This window comes from Bubalus bubalis, chromosome 22, assembly GCF_019923935.1.
Source record: "Bubalus bubalis isolate 160015118507 breed Murrah chromosome 22, NDDB_SH_1, whole genome shotgun sequence".
NCBI lineage: Eukaryota > Metazoa > Chordata > Mammalia > Artiodactyla > Bovidae > Bubalus > Bubalus bubalis.
The window spans coordinates 59,315,781-59,339,880 of NC_059178.1; the positions used below are offsets into that span (position 1 = coordinate 59,315,781).

General features: G+C 52.6%; 1 protein-coding gene across 7 annotated transcripts in view; it reads right to left on the bottom strand.

Annotated features, from left to right (window-relative positions):
- The window catches only part of ZNF516 (zinc finger protein 516), a 101,155-nt gene that overhangs the window by 18,894 nt on the left and 58,161 nt on the right, over positions 1-24,100 (bottom strand). For all 7 annotated transcript variants that reach the window (XM_044934789.2, XM_044934788.2, XM_025273611.3 and 4 more), the window contains exon 3: positions 5,442-6,806. In XM_044934789.2, coding sequence (XP_044790724.1) covers positions 5,442-6,806 — 1,365 coding nt within the window. The remainder of the gene's footprint in view (positions 1-5,441; positions 6,807-24,100) is intronic.

Below are 24,100 nucleotides of genomic sequence, written 5' to 3' on the forward strand. Positions count from 1 at the left end.
TCCCCTGCATTGGCAAGCGGGTTCTTTACCACTAGCGCCACCTGGGAAGCCCACGTTACAGATACTGTTTATGAGATAACAGTCAAGGAAATGTGTGAATTGCAGAGCAGATCCTGGCAGATTTCTTGTGGGACAAGTCGTGAATGTGAGTCTCCGAGAAACAGAAGAATCTGCCCACAAAGTTCTCAGCTTCCCACAGACTCCTTCAGGGACGTTAGGAGAATGATAGCTCATGTTTTAACCCACCTGTCCCGTCATCAATGAAAGATCCCTTACTGACAAGACGGGGTCCCCAGTTCCCAGTCAGACATGGCCAAGCATCAGCAGGGCAGGCGACCCCAGGAGCCACGGGCTCCTGTGCTGGGCCCACCCGCCTCGCCCCTGGCTTTCTGATCAAGCTGGGGTGGGATGGAAAGCTGAGGAGGACATCCCTGGATGACTGACTGATGGGCTCAAGAGAGGGCTCCTAAGGGTGCTGGACTCCCCAGTCCTTCCAAGCATGGCAGCGTTAAGACCCCTTCTGCCAACAGCTCGGCTGTTTAGAACAGTCGCTCCCTCCTCCAATTCTGGCCCAAGAAAATCTCAGCTTCGCCAGTGCTTCTGTTCCTCCCTGCCATTCACTATGAGCACCATCCCCTGGGCGCTGGGAAGACCCTCAGGGACAACGGCTGTGGGTGCCCAGATTTTCCCAAAGAGTAATCGGGCTGCCTCTGAATGTAGGTCTTCAGTACACCTCTGGGTCTCCCACTGATGATGAACTCCCTTCAAGCGGCCTTTGCAGCTAATCCTGGCAACATGCGAAACTAAACCACTGCGATGCTTTTCTTCTAAGTAATTCCCATCCAAACCAGCAGCAGAAAGAGCAGGACAGTAAGGTTCTGTACCCACCCCTGAGCTTGTGTACCCACGGACCCATTCTGATTTCCTCGTGTTAAGTATGCACGCACATACCCGCGCACACACGCAGACACACGCACACACACGCGCACACAGATTCTTCCATGCATTCTATCACATCATTTTCTCCCTACTTTTTAAAGAAAAGACCCTTGCCCTTTATGGTCAATAATATTATGCCCAAGCTACTCCAAAATTCTGAGCTAGTAAGAAAGGTTACACACTTCATTTGAATTGAAGGCTACCTGGTGAGCAAGCGGCTCTGACACCCTGACCTCAAAAGTAAAGTTGTGTATAAAGTGGGCTCAGAAAGGAAAAGGAGAGGCCTGGCGGGTCTTCGGGGGGGCACCTGCAGACTCACCCCTAAAGCCCTGCCAACACTCATTCAAGTTCATTACGCTGTGAGGTGCCCTGGCCCCTGCAAGGAGAGGGACCCCGCAGAGACTCTACCAAGATGCGCACAAAGGAAGCCCACCTCTTCCATCATCACCCGATCAACGTGTCTCGGGCATAAAGGAGGTTTTTTTTTAAAGTCCCAACAAGAAAAACCTTATATATTATCCTATCTGGAATTACCCTATTGTTTTATTTTCAGTGTTTTTATTCTAAAATCCATGTCATCATCTACTGCAGGCTGGATACAAAGTCTGGACATGCAGATAATGTATTATTTATGACTTATTCTATCCACAAACCATTCACGCTACCCTCATACCTGTTTCCAGACCAGGGATCTACACTGCAGAATGATCACAGAAAATGTGGCTCTTTTCATCCTTAAACGATGAGGCTTCAAGCCCTAAGGGAAGTGACAGTGACCGTTCCCATGTGATATCTTTTCTCTTTTGGCAGAACTTCCAGACTATTCATTTCTACACAAACATCATTTGGTCAAAACACAGGTGGGGAAAAGCTCTCTGAGAATCCTCTCTCTTAACCTCAGAAAACCTCGATGCCTTGGAGGCATCGTCTGAGTGCAACATTCTACCTCAAGGCAATTCGTCCCTGGAGAATGACAGAATCACACCTCCAACTCCACAAGGACCGATCTCATGTCCACCACAGATGAGTTGCTCTCCTTTTATAAAATTCCCTTCTGCACGTTTCCATCGCCCCCCCTACAAGGTGATGCTCGTAGCAATCCCGGGGTGGGGGGCTGCGATCTTCACCCCACAGATCAAATCCCACAGGGAAATACACAAAAACTGAGTCAGAGGACAACATGATACCCCAAAGTCCCAGGACTCCTGGAATAGGACAGTTACAAAGATTATCTTCCAAGGAACCCCAAAGGAAATCAGTCCTGAATATTCACTGGAAGGACTGATGCTGAAGCTGAAACTCCAATACTCTGGCCACATGATGCGAAGAGCTGACTCATTGGAAAAGACCCTGATGCTGGGAAAGATTGAAGGCGGGAAGAGAACAGGACGACAGAGGATGAGATGACTGGATGGCATCACCGACTCGATGGACGTGAGTTTGAGCAAGCTCCGGGGCTGGTGATGGACCTTCCTGGCGTGCTGCGGTCCATGGGGGCACAAAGAGTCGGACGTGACTGAGCAACTGAACTGAACTACAAGATTAGCTGGAATGGAGACGAATTAGCCAAGGTTCTAGATTCCTGATGCCAAAGTCAAACACGTACATACTCAAGGAAAAGGAAAAATGGGTGCTCAACAAGGAGTGGACACCAAAACTGCAACAGTTTAGTTACTGCCAATTCAGCAACGTGTCAATGATGTAATTGTTGGGAGGCGGATGCACTTGGTCCCCAAGCTGCAACAGTAGGTATCGTCTCCGTCACAGGAAATACCACTGTCCTGTTCACCGCTCTAAATGCGACTTTGGCACACCTGCTGTTTCCCTGCAGCCGCAACACTTTAAAAGCATCATAAACCCTCAGACTGTAAACAATCTGCCCGCAATGCGGGAGACCTGGTTTCAATCCCTGGGTCGGGGAGATCCCATGGAGAAGGAATCACAACTCCCACCAGTGTCCTTGCCTGGAGAATTCCACAGAGCAGCCTGGCGGGCTCCAGTCCAAAGGATCACAGAGAGTCAGACATGACTGAAGCGGCTTAGCATGCGCGCACCTAAGAAACCCAAACCAGGGTGAACAAAAACACCACTAATCTGCACACTCACGCCTGACATATTTCAGTGCATCCAAGAGAGGAGTGAAACATCCAAGAAGAGCAAAGAGGCTTCACAACGACTTAGCATTTTTCACTTTAAAAGATCAACATGGAACCTCTGTTTAAGGGGGAAAAGCCTTAGAACGGTTTATTTTAAAAATCTTAAGGAAAACATTTCAGGCTACTGGGACTTCAAATTCTGTCATCTGAAGTTCTCTAAACCTTAACTTAGAATTCGCATCTCCTTCTGGGGGGAAGAGGCAACAAAGCAGACCCAGAAGCAGCACAAAGAGCCTCAGGAGGCGGGAGTGTGTGCCGCTCACCAGGGGCCGACTGGTAGGTTTAGAGCAGAGTCCTGCGGGCCGTGGGACACAGTACATGAAGTTCAAGTCTGGTGTTCAAGTGGAAGTCACTTCAACACCGGTGCAAATGCAGGGTCGGGGGGACAGACTCCAGGAAGCCCTGGACGGATGGGAGAAGGTGACCAGGGACACAGCGCCCACAAAACTCACTGTCATCTGCATCTGAGTCCTCTCTGCTTCAGGGGCCACAAGAACCCGATCTAAGAAAGAACTGAGGTTGGCATGAGATGCAAAGGGCCAACCTACACACCTTTACTCCGTCTCAGAGCGAATAACCTGCACTTCTCGGACACGCTGCTGAGAACGTGAAGCTGTGCGTGCGTGTCTGCCTCTGCGACCCCATGGACGGTAGCCTGCCAGGCTCCTCTGTCCATGGGATTTTCCAGGCAAGGATACTGGAGTGGGTTGCCTTTTCCTCCTCCAGGGGATCTTCCCAACCCAGGGATCGAACCCACATCTCTTATGTCTCCTGCATTGGCAAGCGGGTTCTTTCCCACTAGTGCCACCTGGGAAGCCCCAAAGTTTTATTTTTTAAACTTTCCTTCTTTTCTGGCCACATCATGGGACGTGCAGGATCTTAATTCCCCAGCCAAGGATTGAACCCTTGCCCCCTGCAGTGGAAGTGCAGAGTATTAACCACTGGACTGCCAGGAAAGTCCTTTCAATTTATAATCAAGAACAAGCGCATCGGATCCCATGCATGTGTTCTGTGGAGCTGGCAAACTTGCTGCAATTGCTAATCATTATCAGTAATAGGTGATGGATGGCATCACCAACTCAGTGGACATGAGTCTGAGCAAGTTCTGGGAGATGGTGAAGGACAGGGAAGCCTGGTGTGGGGTCTCAAAGAATCGTACACGACTGAGCAACTTAACAACCCCAACAGGCATGAATTCTGAGACACTGGGGAAATACGAAGACAATGGTATGAGGCATAATTTTTTCCGGAATTTTAGCGCACTTCAACTCCCCAAACCCTGTAAGGCACATTCCTGCTCTCCAGAGGCTCCACTTAACACACCCTGTGCACTGATGTGCCTGTTAAAATTACAAACGTATAAAGGCAAAGCGTAAACAGTCACTTCAAGTGAACATCCTGTCTTTGCAGAGATGGGAGGCAGTGGATGTCTACTGACGCTTTTTGAAAATGGCTGAGTGGGGACGCGCCCTGGAGGCCGCCTGCTCGGCATTGAGGAGATGTGACTGGAGTGCAGGGGTGTCAAAGGAGCAGGGGGCCCAATGCCAAATGCCCCGGCCCCCGGCAGGCAGGAAGGGGCAGGAAAGCAAGCACCCACACCCGCAGGCAGGGCAGGAGGGCACAGCAGCCAGGCCAGCTGCCTAAGGACCCAGACCCAGCAGGCAGACAGCCCACGGCCTTCTACAGAGGAGGCTCCCTGAGTGCCCCAGGCGGGGGGGCTCCCCCTGAGGGCCTTGGGGGGGTTGGCGGCTCCCCCTGAGGTCCCCAGGCAGGTTGGGGGCTCCCCCTGGGGTTGTCAGGGGGGGGGGGGGTGGGGGGCTCCCCCTGAGGTACCCAGGGGCATTGGAGGCTCCCTGAGGTCCTCTGGGGGGGGGGGGGCTCCCGGGGGGCAGGCAGGTGGGGGCTCCCTGAGGTCAGGCAGGCGGGGGCTCCCTGAGGTCCCCGGGGGGGTGGGGGGCTTCCTGAGGTCCCCGGGAGTTGGGCAGGCGGGGGGCTCCCCTGAGGTCGTCAGGCAGGCGAGGGTCTCCCTGAGGTCCCCGGGCGGGAAGGCAGGCGGAGGGCTCACCCTGAGGTCCTGGGGGGTGGGGGGCTCCCTGAGATCCTGGGGGCAGGCAGGCGGGGGTTCCCTGAGGTCCCGGGGGGCAGGTGGCTCCCTGAGGTCCTGGGAGGGTGGGGGCTCCCTGAGGTCCCAAGGGCAGGCATACGGGGGCTCCCTGAGGTCCCAGGGGCAGGCAGATAGGGGCTCCCTGAGGTCTGGGGGGGTGGGGGGCTCCCCCTGAGGTCCCAGGGGGGTGGGGGGCTCCCCCTGAGGTCCCGGGGGCAGGCAGGCCAGGCCGCAGCTCTCACCTCTGCGCTCGAGCACAGGGCTGCTGGCGCCCCAGCTCTGGTAGAGGGAAGCCAGGTCCTTCGGGATGTATGTCTTGAAGATGCTGAGGAGGTCCAGGCGCTTCTCAGGGCCCTCGGACGCCGGCTCCTGCTTGACAGGGTGTGGGGCGGGTGGGCCCTGAGAGGCTGCGGGCCCTCTGGAGCCGGCCTTGGAGGGGGGCTCCCGGGGAGGTAGAGGGGCGGCCCCGTCGCCTTTCCCGTGCGGCTGACCCTGAGGCTGAGGGCTGAATTTGGCTTTGGGGGGGTCTGGGGCACTGTGCTTATTTGGGGGCCCGAGGCCCGCCCCCTGCCTGCCGCTGGCAGGGGCCTGGGGGCCTGCCCGCGTGATGACAGTGGGCGTTGGGGTGGCGCTCCTGCTGAAGCCCCCACTGCCTCCCGTGGCCCCGGGTCTGGGGCTGGCCTCCTGTTTGGGCTTGGGCAGAGGCTGCTCCGGGCTGGGGCCAGGCCGGGTCTGCCGGGTCCCGTCAGGGCCGGCCGTCCAGAGTGTACAGGGCGCCCCAGGGTGGCCCTCCTTGCTCCGGGGCAGGCCGGCGGCTTTCGTGGGCACCCCCAGGGGCGAGGGGCTGCCTTTGGGGCCCGGTGCCCCGCCTGGCACCTGGGTGCGAGTGAACCGGGCGATGGGCAGAGGCTGGCACTCCTTGCCCCCGAGTGCAGGCGGGGGGCCCGTGCGTCCGCTCCGGGCCAGGAACACCAGGTTGCTCCTAATGCTCTTGTAGCCGTTGGGCTGAGTCCACTGCGGGGCCACAGCCTGGCCGCTGACCCGGTGCCAGACACGCTTGTGCATCCAGAGCACCTCGGGATAGTAGGTCTTATGGCTGCAGTATGGACACGGGTGCACGGCCAGCGCCGCCTGCAGCGAGGAGGCTGGCTCCCGGCGGCCGGGGTCGTCCCGCGAGGACCGCTCGCTCAGGTCCAGTGGGACCAGGTCTGGGGCCGGCGCCCGCTTCCCCGCTGTGGGGTGCTCCTTGGTGTGCAAATCCGGCGGCCTCTCCCGGGGGTAGGCGGCCTGGCTCTCAGAGGGCGGCTGCAGACCTGCCGCCTGGGCCAGGCGTGGAGGGAGGTCAGCCGAGTCCCTGGGGCCCGGGCCCTCCTGCTGGGGGCCACACGCTGGCGTCTTCAAGTCCACAGAACACCGAGGTGGCTCGGGTCTCCTGGGAGCGTCCCTGCTGCTGCTTTCAAGTATGGACACGCAGGCCGCGATCCCCGCGCCGGGCTCCCCGGCCGCTCTTCCTGATGGGCTGTTTCCAAGTGTGTGGCTTTGGTCTCCATTGGAGAGCACGGTCAAGGAGACGTCTTCTGGGAAGCAGCAACGGTGTGGCTTTGCTCCTGGAGGATCGAAACGCAAAATGTGATGTTAGTGTTTCTCATCAGGACCGGAGACCACGGAGCTCACCCAAACTGCCCTGTGCCCCGCAGAGGGGAGCCGGTGGAGCTCAGGAACAGTGCAGTCCAGTGCCCGGATGGATCAGCAGCTCTCTCTTAAGGGCAGACCAAACTCGAGGGCAAACCAGCATTATTTAATATTTATTTCTCAATTAAGTGACTCAGTAGAATGCAAAGAAAGATAACATAGCTGCCTATCTAGTGACATGTAACTACCCCATGACTAGTTAACAGACAGGGACCAGCTGTATCAAAACACAGAAATAAGGACTTAATTCTTTATGACAGATAGGGCTTTCTGCAACTTTCAGCCCGTGGTCACACAGAGGGCGGGCCAGGAAAGAGTGTTCTCCCCCCACTGCACCCCCAGGGAGCCTGCGACTGCTTCAGAAACTATGGACCACTGGTCTGGCCCAGGATGGGCCCCGTGACTGTCCTGTAAGCCTACGTCTCACCATCCCTCCCCTCACCTCCCCCGATCTGCTTCCCAGGGTGGGGGTGGGGGGGAGTGCCCCGGAGAAACAGTGCCCCTCCTTGAGTGGGGACCTTGCTCCCACCCCCCGGGGCCTGCCTGCAGGCTCACGCAGACGACGCGGCTTTGGAAGGCCTCATGGTGGGTGGTGGAGCCCTCGCCCACCTGCTGCACCCTCGGTCAGGGAGGGGCCCAGGGGATGGGAGTGACCCTGTCCAGTGGGCTGCCGGGGGAGAGGCAGGTGCTCTGGGGTAAACTCAGCTTGACTGTTCCAAACGCTGAACCATCCTTGGGTCAGGGGCTCGTAAGGGGAAGAGCTGAGCCTCGCGTGCGCAGCAAGTTTCTAGAATTCTCCATACCAGACCCCGAAAGACTTCAGGTCTGCAAGTCCAGAAGACAGACTTTCTCTCCAAAAGCGGGGGTGCACGCACATGGTGATGCAGTAAAACTCAACAGGACAGAGCAGCAGAGGGGTCAGGAAGAGACCCCCCTGCGGCCCCTACTGCCCGGGAGGTGATCCTGGAACAATCTGAGTGGGAGATTCGCCTAGCAGCCCCACTCCCTTCCTTAAAACCCAGATGTAATATCTGCAGTATGTGTGTGTGTGTGTTTGTGTGTGTGTATGAGCACGCGTGCACTCAATTGCTCAGTCTGTTCGACTCTTTGTGACCCTACCAGGCTCCTCTGTTCATGGGATCCTCCAGGCAAGAATAAATACTGCAGTGGGTTGCCATTTCCTACCCCAGGGGATCTTCCCGACCCAAGGATGGCGCTTGAGTCTCTTGTGTTTCCTGCACCGCCGCCGGATTCTTTACCACTGAGCCACTTGGGAAGCCCAAAACCTGCCGTGACGCCCCTAAATGGCAGCTGGCTTTCAGGAAGGACAGCAAACTGCATGCTCAGGGAACCGGGTCTCCCCACCCCAAAGGCTGTGAGGGTGCCCCTTCCAAGCTGTTCCTCTTCATGGGGGAAAAAAAGACCCACCAAACTAGTGTATGGGGGGTGGGGACAGTGAGGAGGTTCTTGAGACAGAAAAGAGCCTAAATACAAATTATTCTAGTGATTTGAGCTGTGTCTGGGACATACCGTAACCCTCCCCACAAAGATAAAAGATCCCAACTACTGTGAGCCCGAGAATTCCCACAATGAAGAACTCTTGTGTTTAAAGTAATTTTGAGGGCTTCCCTGGTGGTCTGGAGGTTAGGAGTCCACCTTGCAATGCAAGGGACACTGGATCGATCCCTGGTCCGGCAAGATCCCAGGTGCCTCAGAGCAGCTAAGCCGGGACACCACAACTACGAGCCCGCGCTCTGGAGCCACAGCTATGGGGCCTGAGCTCCTCACCAAGAGAAATAAAAAACACATACATTCATCTTTGTAGAAACTAATTGTGAGATTTCAGCAGTTATTTTAATTTTTTAATATCTGTGAGTTCCCAGTAACTTTTGCTACTATTACCAGTTACCAAAAACTTGTTGTGACAGCAACAACATCGGTTTTTAAATGTTTCTCAAAAGAGCCTTCTTTAATAATGGTTTACCCTGCCTTGCTGCTGCTGCTCAGGCGCTTCAGTCGTGGCCGACTCTGTGCGACCCCATAGACGGCAGCCCACCAGGCTCCCCCGTCCCTGGGATTCTCCAGGCAAGAACACTGGAGTGGGTTGCCATTTCCTTCTCCAATGCATGAAAGTGAAAAGTGAAAGTGAAGTCGCTCAGTCGTGTCCGACTCCTAACCACCCCATGGACCGCAGCCCACCAGGCCCCTCCGTCCATGGGATTTTCCAGTCAAGAGTACTGGAGTGGGTTGCCATTACCCTGCCTTAAAAGGGGACAAATATAAACACAGGGCAGAATAAAAGGTAAGATGTTATAAGAGAAATGAGAGCCATTTTGCATCACATCACGGTTTAACTGAAACTTGAGAGTTACCCATCCGAAATGCAAGAAATTAACAAAGAGAAAACCACACAGGTGTGGTGGGGGAGGGGGCAGGAAAGAGTCCCTGAAAAGATATTTCAGTGTCTCAGAAACACTGATTCTCAATGAAATGTAATGGGGAGAATTATCATCACAGCACATCTTGGATACAACGCAAAAATGACTTAAAAAGTTTCAGCTACAACAACCATGGGGCTTTTCAATTCTCAAACACGATTTAATAAGCTTTCTGTGCAAGTGAAGCAAAGGAAATGCTGAAAATCCTGCCCCGGGCTGGTTCGATGGGGAAGTTCTTCTGGGAGAATAAAGGGAAAATCAGCGAGGGGCGAAGACACGCGGCGTGTCTGCCATCACAGAGGGCACCCAGGAGAGCACGTGACCAACTGGCCTACTTGCGAGGCCGCTGGGAGGAGGGGCCACAGCAAACAAGGAATCGCCAGGCTTCCAGGCCCGGAGACACACCAGCAATAAAGCCCAAGCCCCAGCTCAGCCTCACTGCCCTTTGTAAAAGCACAGGCTTTGTTTCCACAGCGAACAGCGCAGGAACCACTTCTGATGGCCCGGTATCTCTCCAGAACGATTCGGTCCTACAGCCAGAAAAGTGTCTCTTTAAGACGAGCATTCTTTCTCAAAGGTTTCTCACTCACTACATGTGCAACGTGAACAACGATAATAATAATAAGGTCTCGGCGATAAGGAAACCAGACAACTAGAACAATGACAACTGAATAATCACGCTTAAATATTTTATACACAAACAAATATTTTATTCCCTAAATTGTTCCTGATCCTTTTTCTGCTGACTGAATGCAATGTTCAAGTTTTCATTTTCAGTAATTAATCTATTCACATAAATAACTCGCAAAACTGTAACTTATTTGCGTTTATGGAAAAACATGTATTCAATAAATATCTTAGCACTCTGGAAGCCAGATTTTGATTTCTGAAGAAAAAAAGTTACAGATTAAATACAGGACTTCTGACTAAACCAAGTAACCAGGTGCCAAAAGAAAAGTTAACACTTGCAACCTGGGAAATAACTTTCTTAAGAACATTCCTGTTCAGAGATTACAGTCAACATTTTAGAGGTTGATCAAATATCTCGTGTGTCCACCCAAGCTTCCAGTTAATGGACAGCAGTGTGTCCTGCCATAAAACAGTCACATTCTAGAAATGAAGAACTTACTGCTTCCTCATTGACACAGCCAAAAAAATATGTCACTCAGGTCACTGATGTATTTTTGAAAAAATCAAATCTATGCTGTAGTGAACAGAATTCAAGTCCATTAATACTTTCATGGCTACTGTACCTTTTATACACCCTCCTTCAACCCCAAATCCTAACAGGAAACTATAAGTTGTCCATTTGACAAAGTTCAATCAAATGTAAAAGTAAAAAGAAAACCACAAAACAAAACTTTACAAACCACACTCTTAAGAATACTGAATATTTCCACTTTACAAAGGCAAATAGACAGTAAATCGATTACCATAAGGAAGCATGTTAAAGTTGAAGGAACTGGTGAAAGAGGGTGTTTCTATCACTTTAGATTTTAAACTGTCGCTGAGGGAGAGGAAGGAGCCCAGGGGAGCCTCGCATGTGAAGCTTGTTCAGCAAAGCTTCCTTAAGGACAGGGCGTCCGGAACTGCCCCTCAACCTCTACAAGGAACCCACTCCACTCAAACCACCTGTGTTTGTTGTGCCACCCTTTGCGTTTTAAGAGAGCCAGGTCGGATCAAGACTGCAGAAGAGAAGGGACCTGCAAATCTCCAACATATAACAAGGGCTGTGGATACACACTAGAAGTTGCGTGGCTGGAAAGTTCTTATGCTGCGTAACTATCCCAGAATAGTTAAGACCCGCATTCTATGCATTTACGAACGAACTATAACGACCCTCTTTAGGAAACCGGGGCTATTTCTCAGCACCGCCTTCAGATGCAATGCCGGGCACACGCCGACCTGCAGAACAAAGCCCCGCGGGGCCCAGCGCCGGCCGCGGGGGAGGGGCGCGGCTTCCGGCGCCGTGCGGGGGCCTGGCCAGCAGAGGGCGCGCGCTCCCCGCGGTCCGCGCGCGGCCTGGCTTTCAGAAGGGGCCAAGGCGGCATCGACCTTGAAACAGAATATTCAGGTCCGGCGGGCCAAGCAGGGACGCGGAGAACTCGCTTAGAGTGTGCATCAGTACAATCACGCAGTTTTCACCTCTTAGTACAGAACGTATCTGAAATGGATAAAAGGAGTTCATCCAAAGGTCTTAAAGCAAGTTCACCAGTATTTTCAGAGAAGAAAATGTGCACAGCTTTAAACCAGTGATGCCCTTGAATCATCTGGCTAAAATGAACTTAGCTAAAATGATGGATCTACCGCATTGGACTGTGGGGCTCAGACTGTAAGGCAGCACTGTCAAATGTCCAGTTTGGGGACAGAAACGCACAGAAAAGCAGCACCTCAAAGGGGAGAGATCTGGCCCAACACAGGCATGACGGGGCCTGACTTTTTCACCCACAGAACCGTTGTCTACATCAAAATCAAAATTCTTTTCACTCCTGGAGTGCTGGTGTATGTGCACTCAGAGTGGGGGGCGGAGGCTGAATGGTCCGCGGACACAGTTTCCAAGCAGCACTTGTCACCCACACACCCACAAAGTGAAAATTTTATTATTTCATGAGGCTGACTGTGTGCAGGAAACACACCTTCCTGGCTCATTCCTCATCTTTTCTCTTAGGACTCCAGCCGATGTGTACAAGGGTGGTCCTGGCTTCGCACAGGGTTACCTGCGAATTCAGAGCCTTGACCCCAGAGAAGGAGCCACAGGGACGCTAACTAAGCAGCGCCGGCTGGTCTGCCAAGTCGTCTCATCCCAACCAGAAGCTGGGCATCGGGTCCTGGAGCCTTTGATGGTTACACATGTGTGCATACAAAATAGAGACTTTCTGTATTGCTCACATGAGGAGTTCAAGCTACTTTATAAATAATAAATCTCAAATGTTTCAGCCCACTAGAGACACTGAGTGGAAAGAATTACTTTATATTTTACTTAGTAATTGCAGCAAATCTTTCCAAGTCACATCACTAAACTGTTTCTGGACTCTAAAGCAGGCTGCAGTATAATGGGTTGTACTTAAACTGTTTGTAATTAAAATGCAAAGTCAAGGTATATATACATTTATTCTTCATGTACTTCTCCATACCTTAGCTTTCATTTTCTCCCCTTTTTTAATAGAGGAAATAACTGTATTCCCCTTTCTTGCATACATATCTTTGGTTTTCCCCTTGCCTTGTATGAGCTCCCCTTCAACTTATCCAGTTACTTAAAAATCTAGACAAAGAATGACAGCCCCAGTGGACCAATGCCGCACAGAACAATCTCAGGAAAGCCCCACTTACTAATGTTTATTTTCTCAATCCTTTAGTCATATTTCTATTTTAAGAAGGAGTGGCAATATCATATTTCTGTGATTGTTTTCCAGGAGCTCGCTGGCTAAGCAGGAGCCGTGAGTCTATGAATTAAAAACGTTTAAAGCTAAGTAAGGGTTTTCCAACATTCTATGAGCTGAACTCAAAAGAAAGGGCCCTCGGGCCAACTCCACCTCCATTGACCTAGCGTCCCCTCCAGGGCTGTCCAAGGGGACCTGCAGCTTTGGGATCAAGCCGCCCAGCCCAAAATAACTCACCTACTGGCAAGGAGAAACATCAGGGGGAGGTGGGCAGGGGGCAACAAACACAACTGGTCACACTTTCATTCAGCCCCAGACAGGTCAATACTAACCAACGCATTCTCTTTAACAAAACCCAGGCGTGGCTGCGGTGCTCTGGCCGGGTTCACGTGGTGAGCGGCGCACACACGTGGCCCTCAGAGAGCTCCGTGATGAAGGCAGCAGCCCAGCCACACACCGGGGCCCGGAAGCTCCCCCGCGTCCTCACTCCACCTGCCCTGTGACCTCTTGTGTTCTCCCCCAGCACCCACACGAGGGCAGGACCCCGCCCCCAAGGTCCCTTGGGGAACAGGGCCCCGGATCCTCCCCAGAACGCTAAGTTAGGCCCAAACAACAGTAAGACGTGAAACAGGAAGTGACCTGCAAAGTCACCGCTGACCGACGTCCAGATTCTGGGACCTAGACCCAGTTTTCAGAACCACAGCCCCTGATGCCACGTCTTCGCTCTGACGTGAAAACCCTTTGCCAGGCTGCTGGGCCTCCACCACCCGTCACTGATAGCCTCCGCTTCGCTCCAGGTGCAGCAGCTTACGGTTTACACAGCACTGCAGAGACGCACTGGTCCTGGGGGCGGAGCTGAAGCCAGAGCAAAGCTCATTCAAAGACACGGCGCTCCCAAAGCCTGCGTATATGCCGGGCAACCACCCGGCCCGCTCCCTCCCTGTCTGTCTGTCTGTCCCCATCCTTCCCTCCTCCAGGCACAGAGATGACCCGTGAGCATCCACTCACGCGGCCACACACAGTCACAGCCATGCGTGCGCAGATGCACACCCAGCCACACACGCAGACGCCGTGCACACGCAGCCCTGCACACACAGGCTCACGGAGGCGCAGCCTCCCACAAGACAACGGCTGTGTGTCTGGGCTGGGGGACCACTGGGGCGGCTGCTGGCTCAGCAGGTAGCCGCCACGTGACCTCAAGTCCTGAGAACGCTCTCCCTTTCCCACAACCAGACAATTACAAATTCCAGAATTCGAAGCCCAGTGAATACACCATTCTTTGAAAGTGTGTGTATGTGTGTGTTGAGGCTATTTTTAGAAGCTGAGCGTATCAATCCACACCCTGACCACCTTAGCGTGGCCAAGCCCAGCCCCACCACGAGCTACACAGGCGGGAACCCAGGGTCCCTGCTTCCTGTTCTACTCACAGACGTCAAGAGACTTCAGGGTTCCAGGAAACATACACACCAAACCTAAAACACGTAGCTGCAAAAAGTGAAATGCTACTGTTTACAGAATCTGGGGAAAGCCACACGGCCACCCAGCACAGTCACGTGTCTTTGGAACCACTGCTCCACGGCTACGCATCCACGCGGGTCCCTGCATCCACGCGGGTCCCTGCACGAGGTTAAAGCCCCCGCGAGTCCCACGCGGCCTGCTCGCCTGTGAGGTCCCGGAACACATTCAGGGCACCAGGCCTGAGGCTGAAATCACCTCTCTGCTCTGCCAAGGGCAGCTGGCCAGGCTGAGCACACAGGCCTTTTGCCCCTCTCGGGAGCTTCTGCAAAGCACCCAGGGGCACGGACCAATCCCTGGGAACTTGCCTGAGACACAGCTCAGCAAATGGCAGGAGCAAAGTAAGGCCCCTGGTGGACATTTCCCTCATATCCTTCCTTGCCAGCTGGACACAGGGATGCTCCCAGTATGGCCTCACTGCCAGCCCAGGGGACCCCGGTCACTACCCTACCACCCCCTCCGGCCTCAAAGATCCTGGGATCACCACTGTGTGCAAGTGTATGTGTGCACATACATGTGTGTGCACATACATATGCATGCCCGTGCGTACATGCGTGTGCACTGTCGTCCCACGGAGAACACAGAGTCTATTCAGCCATGGGCGATGGTGCCACACCCTCGCAGCCCCGCAGCAAACTCTGCAATGCACACCCACCCCCTGTTCCCTGAAGACATTTCCAGCCCACAGCTCAGGTGTGAACAGGATCTGTGCATACAAAGTTTCCCGGGATACGCCTGGTGAACAGCTTCCCAGGGCCAGGGCAACGGCACGCCCAGCAAGTGACAGGGGACACGGCCCCCGGCGCAGGGTCTGCAAAGGCATCACGGTCAAAGGAACCCCGCACACTGCACCCCCGCCCTGGACGCCCACACAGAAGATCCGGGGACCAGAGGTCGTGATGTGTCCCCAGCAACTAGGCCGGCGCGGCCGTGGAGCGATCGATGCAGCCGGCGTCACAAGCACGGGCTGTAAGGTGTCAGGGCCCGGCTCGGGCTCGGACTGGACTCTGGCTCCACCTGGAGCCCTGTCTGCAGGACAGGGGAGGCTCAGCAAGGAGGTCCAAGCAGTCAGTCCTAAAGGAAATCAGTCCTGAATACTCACTGGAAGGACTGATGCTGAGGCTGAAGCTCCAATATTTTGGCCACCTGATGGGAAGAACTGACTCTTGAAAAGACCCTGATGCTAGGAAAGATTGAAGGCAGGAGGAGAAGGGGACAACAGAGGATGAGATGGTTGGATGGCATCACCGACTCGATGGACATGAGTTTTGGCAAACTCCGGGAGTCAGTGATGGACAGGGAGGGCTGGCTGTGGGGTCACAAAGAGCCTAACACGACTTGGTGACTGAACAACAAAGGCTCAGAAGCACGACACAGACGGGTCTGGAGGTGAGGGCAGGCGGGGGGCAGAGGACGCCGGGCAGGCCAGGGGCATCCGTGGGGGCAGCCGGGACAGCCTCTCATGCCCTTCGCCTTCCACACTGTCAAGGCCGTCATGTCCTAGCGGCGGTGCTGCTCACAGCTGATTTGAAACCACAGTGAAGCAGCATCCACCCGCTGCAGACAACCTCAGTCATAAAGCCTCTGTGTTTCCACAACGGGCCCTGCGTCAGTCTGAGTCACCCACTCGGTGCACGAGAGGCACGTGTCATGACTGCAGCCTCGTCACCGGGCTCCCGGGCGGACAGAGGCCGTCTCACCCGCGGCTCGGAATCCCGCCCGCTTCCAGCGATGGCCACACGGGGACCTGGTCCCCGCCGGCCGGCCAGCAGCACCAGGCTCGGACAGCTCGTCCAGCGCGAGTCGGCCACGGGAGCGGCGTGCCCGTATCAGTAGAAGGCCGGCTCCTGCCACGGAGCGAGGGCCCTGGGTGCAGGAAGGCCTGTGGCCTCTGACCAGCCTCTCCTTCAGGAGGGCATCCCAGCCACTGCCCGTCAAGGTCACGGTCACTGCGAGGAAGCAGCCCCTAACCAGCACCTCCCGGTACCTCCTGCCTGCTTCTGCTCCAGAGGCCCTAGTGAGTCTGATCTTCTTAAACGGCACAGCTGGTGAAAGGCGCTTTCCCATCTCACCAAGGCCTCCCCTTTCCAGGCCACCCCTTCGAGGTTCTGCTGACTTATCGGCACAGATGAGGATTTCTGAGCTTTCGCTGAAACCTTTTTGTCGACACAAGAGATGTCCAAATTCCTAGGTGTTAGTAACACCCTCTTTTTCACCACCAGCATCGGGTCCCACCTGAATCCACTGACAATCCTAAAACGGACAGTGTGGCTTTCTCAAAGACGTGGAGCCCTTAAGTGTGCAGGACAGCCCAGAACAATTCAGGTAAAACTTTCCATAACAGGCCTGCTCACTTCGTCTCCTCCGCATGGGTGTGTACTGTATAAAGATTCTATTTTTGTAGATCAAGGATACTAGAGCAGAACTCGGATGACCAAATTTAATGACAAAAAATTTCATTATCAAAATTAATTAAAATGCATAACCAAAATTAATAAAATTCTATTTCTTAACCCTGCCCTCAAAAGACTACAGAAAATGTTACCACTGGCACAACTAATTTGTCCAGTGAAATTAAAAAGAAAAAAACTCTAAGAAGATATATGCTCAGTGGCTGAGTCGTGTCCACCTCTTTGCGACTCCATGGACTGTAGCCTGCCAGGCTCCTCAGTACATGGGATTTCCCAGGCAAGAATTCTGCAGTGGGTTGTCACTTCCTACATCAGCTAAGAAGATAATTTTGAAATTAACAGTATTTTGAGGGGGAAAAAGGCAGGCCTCTGAATATCTCCTGAGGAGAAATCATTTTTCTGGTAAGGATAACATCATTCACGTACCAAAGTGAATTACACCCAATATGACACCAAAAACACCCCGTAGGGCCAGGCTCCGAGAGGCCCTTTGACATCACTGCCCAGGACCCTGCATCAGCCGACCTCCACCAGCCTCCCTGAGGTGGAGACTCTGGAGCTGAAGAAGGTGCCTCCCACACAGCCCCACAGCCCCACTGATGCCCAGGTCCCCGTAGTGGCTCAGACGGGGAGGAATCCGCCTGCAATTCAGGAGACCCAGGTTCGATCCCTGGGTCGGGACAATCCCCTGGAGAAGGGAATCACAGCCCACTCCAGTATTCTTGCCTGGAGGATCCCATGGACAGAGGAGCCTGACGGGCTACAGTCCATGGAGTCGCAAGGGGTCGCAAAGAGTCAGACAGGACTAAGCGACTAGCACTCTCACTCTCCCCGTATCAGACGCCTGGGTGGGTCTGGAGCAAGGCGGCCAGGGCTGGCCCAGCAGGTGAGGCTGTGGGGCTGTGAGGTGCTCCTGCATGGCTTGCTCTGTCATAAAACTAAAAGCCGATTTTACTCTCTCAACTAATCAGGCCCGTACACCCCCCATGGCATCACCCCACAGACACCGACTTTATGCTAAGACAGAAAATGTTTCTTAATCTAACCCATTTCTGGCATGGGTTAAGTGTCACTGGATAAAACTAAAACCGAAACAAGTCTTTAAAGAATGATGTAACACTAGTGAAGAAGTAAACATCTTTACAAAACCCATGAATGAAAATGTTCCAACACAGTTTTTAGGTATCTGAGTGAACATCTGTTTATTTAAAAGGTTCTGCAAATATTTTCTCAAATTGATACACTATTTAAACAGCTTGTATAACTACCAAGTAGCTTAAGGAATTTTATGTAACCTTTTTTTTTAAAAAATTAAACATTTGAAACAAAAAGATGCTTTGGAGAAACTGATGCCACCAAAGCCACCTGATCCTTTGCCCTCACTCTGAACAAATGCAGTTTACAACGGTACTTCTGCCAGAGCCGGAAAGGCTTATATATACATGTACATATATACATGTAGGCTTACATATACAGTGTACATGTGTACACTGCTAAGTACGTGAGTAAATATGTCATTTATTACTGTTTGGCTTTCAGCATTACTCACTGACGGCTCAAAATCCCACTCTGGGAAAAAACCTTATTTCTTCTGAAACAGGGCATTTTCCTTTTTTTCATGAATAGCACATGAGCACGCACTTAAGTAAGATTTCATTGAAAAAAATAATCTTATGTAAAGCTGGCACACCAGCTATGATCGTCCTCATTCAGGTGTCCGCATCCCTTGTGTTTAATGTGAGGCTTCAAGAGTCAGCTGATGAGAGGCACGGCTTTGGGCAGGGTACCCACTGCAGCCGGGGGGGCGAGGCAGACGCCCGACAGCCTTCCTGGGGCTGGTGACTCTCAAAGCTTGACATCTGAGCCACAGCGTATTACAGATTCCAACCTATTCAGAATTGTCAGTCCAAGCTTCCTTTTTTTTTAGGTTTTCTTAAGACTATCATCAACCCACAAAAGGCCACTCCATTAGCACTGAAGCTCGTTAAAGCATTCTTCATCTTGCCAAACTGGCTTAGAATCATTTAACCATGGGAAAGGTAAAATAAGCCAGAGAATTCTAGCTTTGTTCCTAAATGACGGTCTTAATTTTGTTAATGACGGGTCACGAGAAGGATGATACAAACGGGCACCTGCCATTCCTGTTCCCACTAAACAGAGTGAGCCTGGCTTTGAATCCTTTATTCAAATGAAATGATACGTGTTGGCAAAGGAGTCAACACGCTGTTAGCAGCCTTCTCGATACCTGGAGGCCCGTCACTAACTGACCTGAGCAGAGTGAGCTGCGCCTGCCACAATCCTCCCACACTAGACGTACAGACGGAAAGACCAACTTCCCACACCACTCGCTGAATCACTGCGTCTGAGAGGCAAGGCCGGGCTCCCAGGAAAGACAAGCAAAACCCAGGGACGAAAACCACGCGGCGCTGAGCCATTTGATGAAAGCCCCGCTGGAGGCGGCCAGCTCCACAGGGAGAAGGGTCCCCTGGGTGCCACACCACACAAGCCGCGCAGCCCCCCCTCTTCCAGTGGAGCCGGGGAGCTCCCTGAGCCCAGCAGCAGGTCTCTCCAGGTGGCACTAGTGGTGAAGAACCCGCCTGGCAGTGCAGGAGACACCAGAGACGTGGGTTCCGTTCCTGGGTCATGAAGATCCCCTGGAGCAGGGCCTGCAACCCAGTATTCTTGCCTGGAGAATCCCATGGACAAAGGAGTAGCAGAGGGTTGGACGTGACTCAGCACGCACGTACGACTAGACACTGAACCTCCACAGTGGAGACCATGGCTGCCAGATTCGTAGGGAGGAAAACTTGGGAGAGTCTTCATCATTGGCAAAAAAATATGTTTGAAGATACACAATTCCATCTTAAACACTGCCTCCATCCCAACCTGATCCTAGAGACAGGAACAAGAACTCCGCTTCTGCATTCTCCCTCCTCCAGATCAACCTCCAGTTTCAGCCGCTGTTAATCAGCAAGCACAGAGGAGAGAAGGATGAGGCAGGGAGGTCCAGCCGCTCTCATCTTTGGCCAGCGTGGCCCCAAAGACCTCCATAAATAACCTGGAGAACACAGGGTCAGGGCAGCCTGGGATACTGAGAAATAAACGGATTTTCACAGTGCTTCTCAGCTTGCGGCCATTTGAGGACTGCTGTAGGGTTCTGAAATGAAACTTGGCAAAGGGTCTCCGTGCGATGCCTTTGAACTCCGAGTGCTTCCACTCTGCAACTTACCCAGTGGTTCATCTGGTCCCTGCCTCCCAGCTTCAAAGGACAGGCTCGCCCTGTCCCCGGCAAGGGCAGAGACCTGCACGCACGGCTTCAGCCTTAAATGTTTTACTCCACGATCCTCTCTGCTCTTTCAAAATTGTATTAACCCGTGAAGACGTGGATATCAGAGCTATCGGGAACAACTCCAGGAATTCTGGACCTTCAAAATCTGAACACTTTTCTGCTTTCAACTAGCATGGAAACATTCAGGGCTTTCTGTCTTTACCAAGGAGATGTGTGAGCAATGCATCCATTTGCCTAACACACACTTTGTTTAAGTATTTAAATAAATGCATAATCCGTAAATATTTAAAGTATTTAAATAAATGCTAGGAAAGGTTGAAGGCAGGAGAAGGGGCAACAGAGGATGAGATGGTTGGATGGCATCAGTGACTCAGTGGACATGAGTTTGAGCAAGCTCCAGGAGACAGTGAAGGACAGGGAAGCCTGGCGTGCTGCAGCGCATGGGGTCACAGAGTCAGACACTTCACAGTTCTCTGATTTTACTTACAGTTAAAAAAAAAAGTAGAGACACTGTGCCACAGATTCTGTATTTCAAAGGTAAAAGGAGTTTCTGAAGACGGTTCTGTAGAACTGAGTCTGCAGGTGGGACTGGCACTCAAGCCATTGTGGGTCTTTCTGCTTCGCACGTGGGTCAAACTGTGTAACTCTGGCCATTTTGAGGCAGAGCTTCCTTTTATTTAATATTAATATTGATTAAGGCACCAGACAACCAATGATCATTATTTCCATTTTAAATAAAATTATGGCCACTCAAGCAATTTATCATAAAAACCAGCCAAATTTAGCCGAGTTGCTGTACACGCGAATAAGGCCGACCTGGTCTTTGGTGGCTGACCGGAACTCATAAGTCAGAGCTGCTGGCTGCAGACGTGGAGGATCTGCCCTAAGGCGAGGCTAAGGTGACACGTCGCAGAGAGAAGCGCGGGCAGCACTGTCCCAGCCCCCGCGTGTGTGCCCCTCGCAGGGCTGCACGTCCAGGCGCAGGGCTCAGGACTGCCCCGGCAAGAGCTGAGGGTGAAGCACACGTCTTCCCGCCACCCTGCCCCACGGCTCAGACGGTGAAGAACCCGCCTGCAATGCAGGAGACCCAGGTCCAGCCCCCAGGTCCGGAAGATCCCCTGGAGGAGGAAATGGCCACCCACTCCAGTACTCTTGCCTGGAGAATCCCATGGACAGAGCAGCCTGGCGGGCTACAGTCCACGGGGTGGCAGAGAGTTGCACACGACTGAGTGGCTGACACTCACTTTTCTCTGCCACTCAGCTCCCAGGGCCCTGCAGTGGACACAGGTGGACGGTGGGGATCAGACACAAGCAGGCTGTCCCTGAGACCATGAGGCTGGGGACGAACATTCTGGAAACCGAGGGATCATACATGCAGTGACTGCAATGGTAATCGAGTATGGTCTCCAACTAAAAGAACTAAGTATGAGGCAGTCCTAAGGCTATAGGAGAAGAGCCTCTGTGTTTACGGGGAAGGGAGGACAGGAGATGACCACACACTAAATGGAAAGGAGTCATGGACCATACACACTTCTGCACACGGACCCCATCACCGAGGTCCAGCGGGATGAGCAGGGTGATCCTGGGGAGACGGGAAAGGAGTGTTTTCCCAGTTCCGCCAACGAAAGGACAAGAGAAAGTTTAAATGACAGGCAGTGAAGGAGAGCAGGAATTTCAGATTATAAAAAAGGACAAAATGGAAAAATAAAACTGTCTAGCATTAATTCTCCTCTGCACTAATCTTTAAGATACAAAAAGAAAACCTATGTTTGTGATTGGCTGGTTGAGTTTTAGCTAATGAAAGAAGCCAACAGGTCCTCTCAGAACCACTTGTAATCCTACCACTAAAAGTTGCATCACCTTGCCGCCTGGCGTTGGTATGGAAACCCTGTGCTGAGTGCGTCTGGAGGCTTCCACTTGTGAGCTCAGAGGTGGCGGGAGTCTGTTGGGCAGCAGGCAGCCCCTCCCGTAAGGTTGGCAATCACAGGAGTCCATGCAGGGCTTCACTGCATCTTTCCAAGGGAAGGGTCCTCAGGAGGAAGACAACGCCCCCCCTCCCCTTTACAGGTGGGAAAAAGAAGTTGCAGAGGTCCAGCCTGTAGCTCTGCAGCTCCTCGGGGAAAGGTCCACGCAGCCCAGGCCTCGCTGTGCATTCCCACAGGCGCTTGCCTGGTGTGCCTGGCGGGACCTCGCCTCCGATGCCAAGTGAGCAACGAGACGGGACAAGACCTCGATGGCAGGAGACAGCGCTCACCTCCGAACCCCACTCAGGTGGAGTCAGGACCTTCACTGACTCACGAAGGCCTCGCTTCAAGGCGACACCAGATTCCAGAATTCTCTATTTCAATTACAGATCAGTCTTGCAAAATGAACTCGGGAGCTCTCTGCACAGTCCGAGGTCAGAGGGAAGAGGTCAGAGGGAAGGAAGGCGCCACTGCTTCTAGAGCTTGTCCATCTGCACTGTGGAAGCTACGGCAGGGGCATCAGAAATTCTCCAAGGGTTCAAACCAGGGATGCGGGAGTCCCAGGAAAACACTGATCTGCCAGATTTTCTCCACCCATATTTAGAGAATTTTTTTTTTTTAACCAAAACTGAACGAGGGTAGATCATGCATAGGCAAAATCAGAATCAGAAGAAATACACCCAGTAAATAAACCAAATTTCTTATGCTGCTTTGGGGGATGGTCGTGAGTCCTGGGTCATTATTGACTGTTTTTGTGCAAATGACAGGCTGCAGATCACAGACTGAGATTACAGGACCCTGTCCCTACATCTGGGCAGCCTAGGTCTAGAGTATGGTTTGAAGTATTCCTGGGGCTCTTTTTTTTTTTTTTTAATTGGAAGCTATTTACTTTACAATATTGTAGAGGTTTTGCCATATGAATCCGCCATGGGTGTACACGTGTCCCCCATCCCGAACCCCCCTCCCACCTCCTTCCCTATCCCATCCCTCAGGGTCATCCCAGTGCACTGGCCCTGAGCACCCTGCCTCATGCATCAAACCTGGACTGGCGATCTGTTTCACATATGATAATATACATGTTTCAGTGCCATTCTCTCGAATTATCCCACCCTCGCCTTCTCCCGCAGAGTCCAAAAGTCTGTTTTTTTACATCTGTGTCTCTTTTGCTGTCTTGCATACAGGGTCATCGTTACCATCTTTCTAAATTCCATATATGTGTGTTAATATATTATACTGGTGCTTTTCTTTCTGACTCACTTCACTCTGTATAATAGGCTCCAGTTTGATCCACCTGATTGAACTGATTCAGATGCGCTCTTTTTAATGGCTGAGTATTGTTCCGTTGTGTACATGCCCCACAGCTTTCTTAGAGTATGGTCTGCAGGATTCCTGGGCTCTTTTTATTTTGAATTAAGGAGATGGGCCCTTGCATGTAGGGTAAGTTTCAGCAGTTCAGGCTAGATGGGGCCTTTTACTAACCAAGCTACCAGATCCTTGGGGGCATCTACCAGGGTCCCACAGAGTTAGGGCAAAGCTGTGACCCCAATACTACACACATCATGGAATACTGACACCCCACTGTGGAACAGCACGGACCTATGAGAGAGCAACAAACTCCACCTACCAAATTCCAAACGAAACGGAACTTCCCTCTGATGACTGCCATCCATGCTGGAGCAGCCACGCCGGGGCAGCATTATTCTCTAGGACGGATTTCAGAAAGCGCCACGGTCACAGCGGCCGCACGCTCTACAGGACGCTCAAATGTGTCACACGGTCCTGACTCCGGGAAGCGCGTGGAACACGTTCTGTGTTAGAAAATGCTAAGATTTTTTTCATCCACCAAACAGAATAAATGCAATTTTCATCTTCTCCTGAATCTCTTTCTCCACCAGCACTGTTCTGACCCTCAATGCAGGTGATGCACATGTTCAAAGTACCGATACCTGTAAACTAGAGAGCAAGGAATCACCAGAGAGCCGTCCCCTTTTATTCCTCAGCTAATTATCATCCCAGCAGTCACAGCATGAGGTCTCCAGCATCTCCATCCAGTAGTGAACAGAGCTGCTGAACAGGTCTCAGTCAGCCAACAAGAAGGCCAGGAAACAAGACCAGGCATTTTCTAGGTGTCCTGAAATAACCACCTGCCAGAAGATTCACCCAGAGACACAAACCAGGGAACACACAGGGGAGCCAGGTAATCTGAACTGCA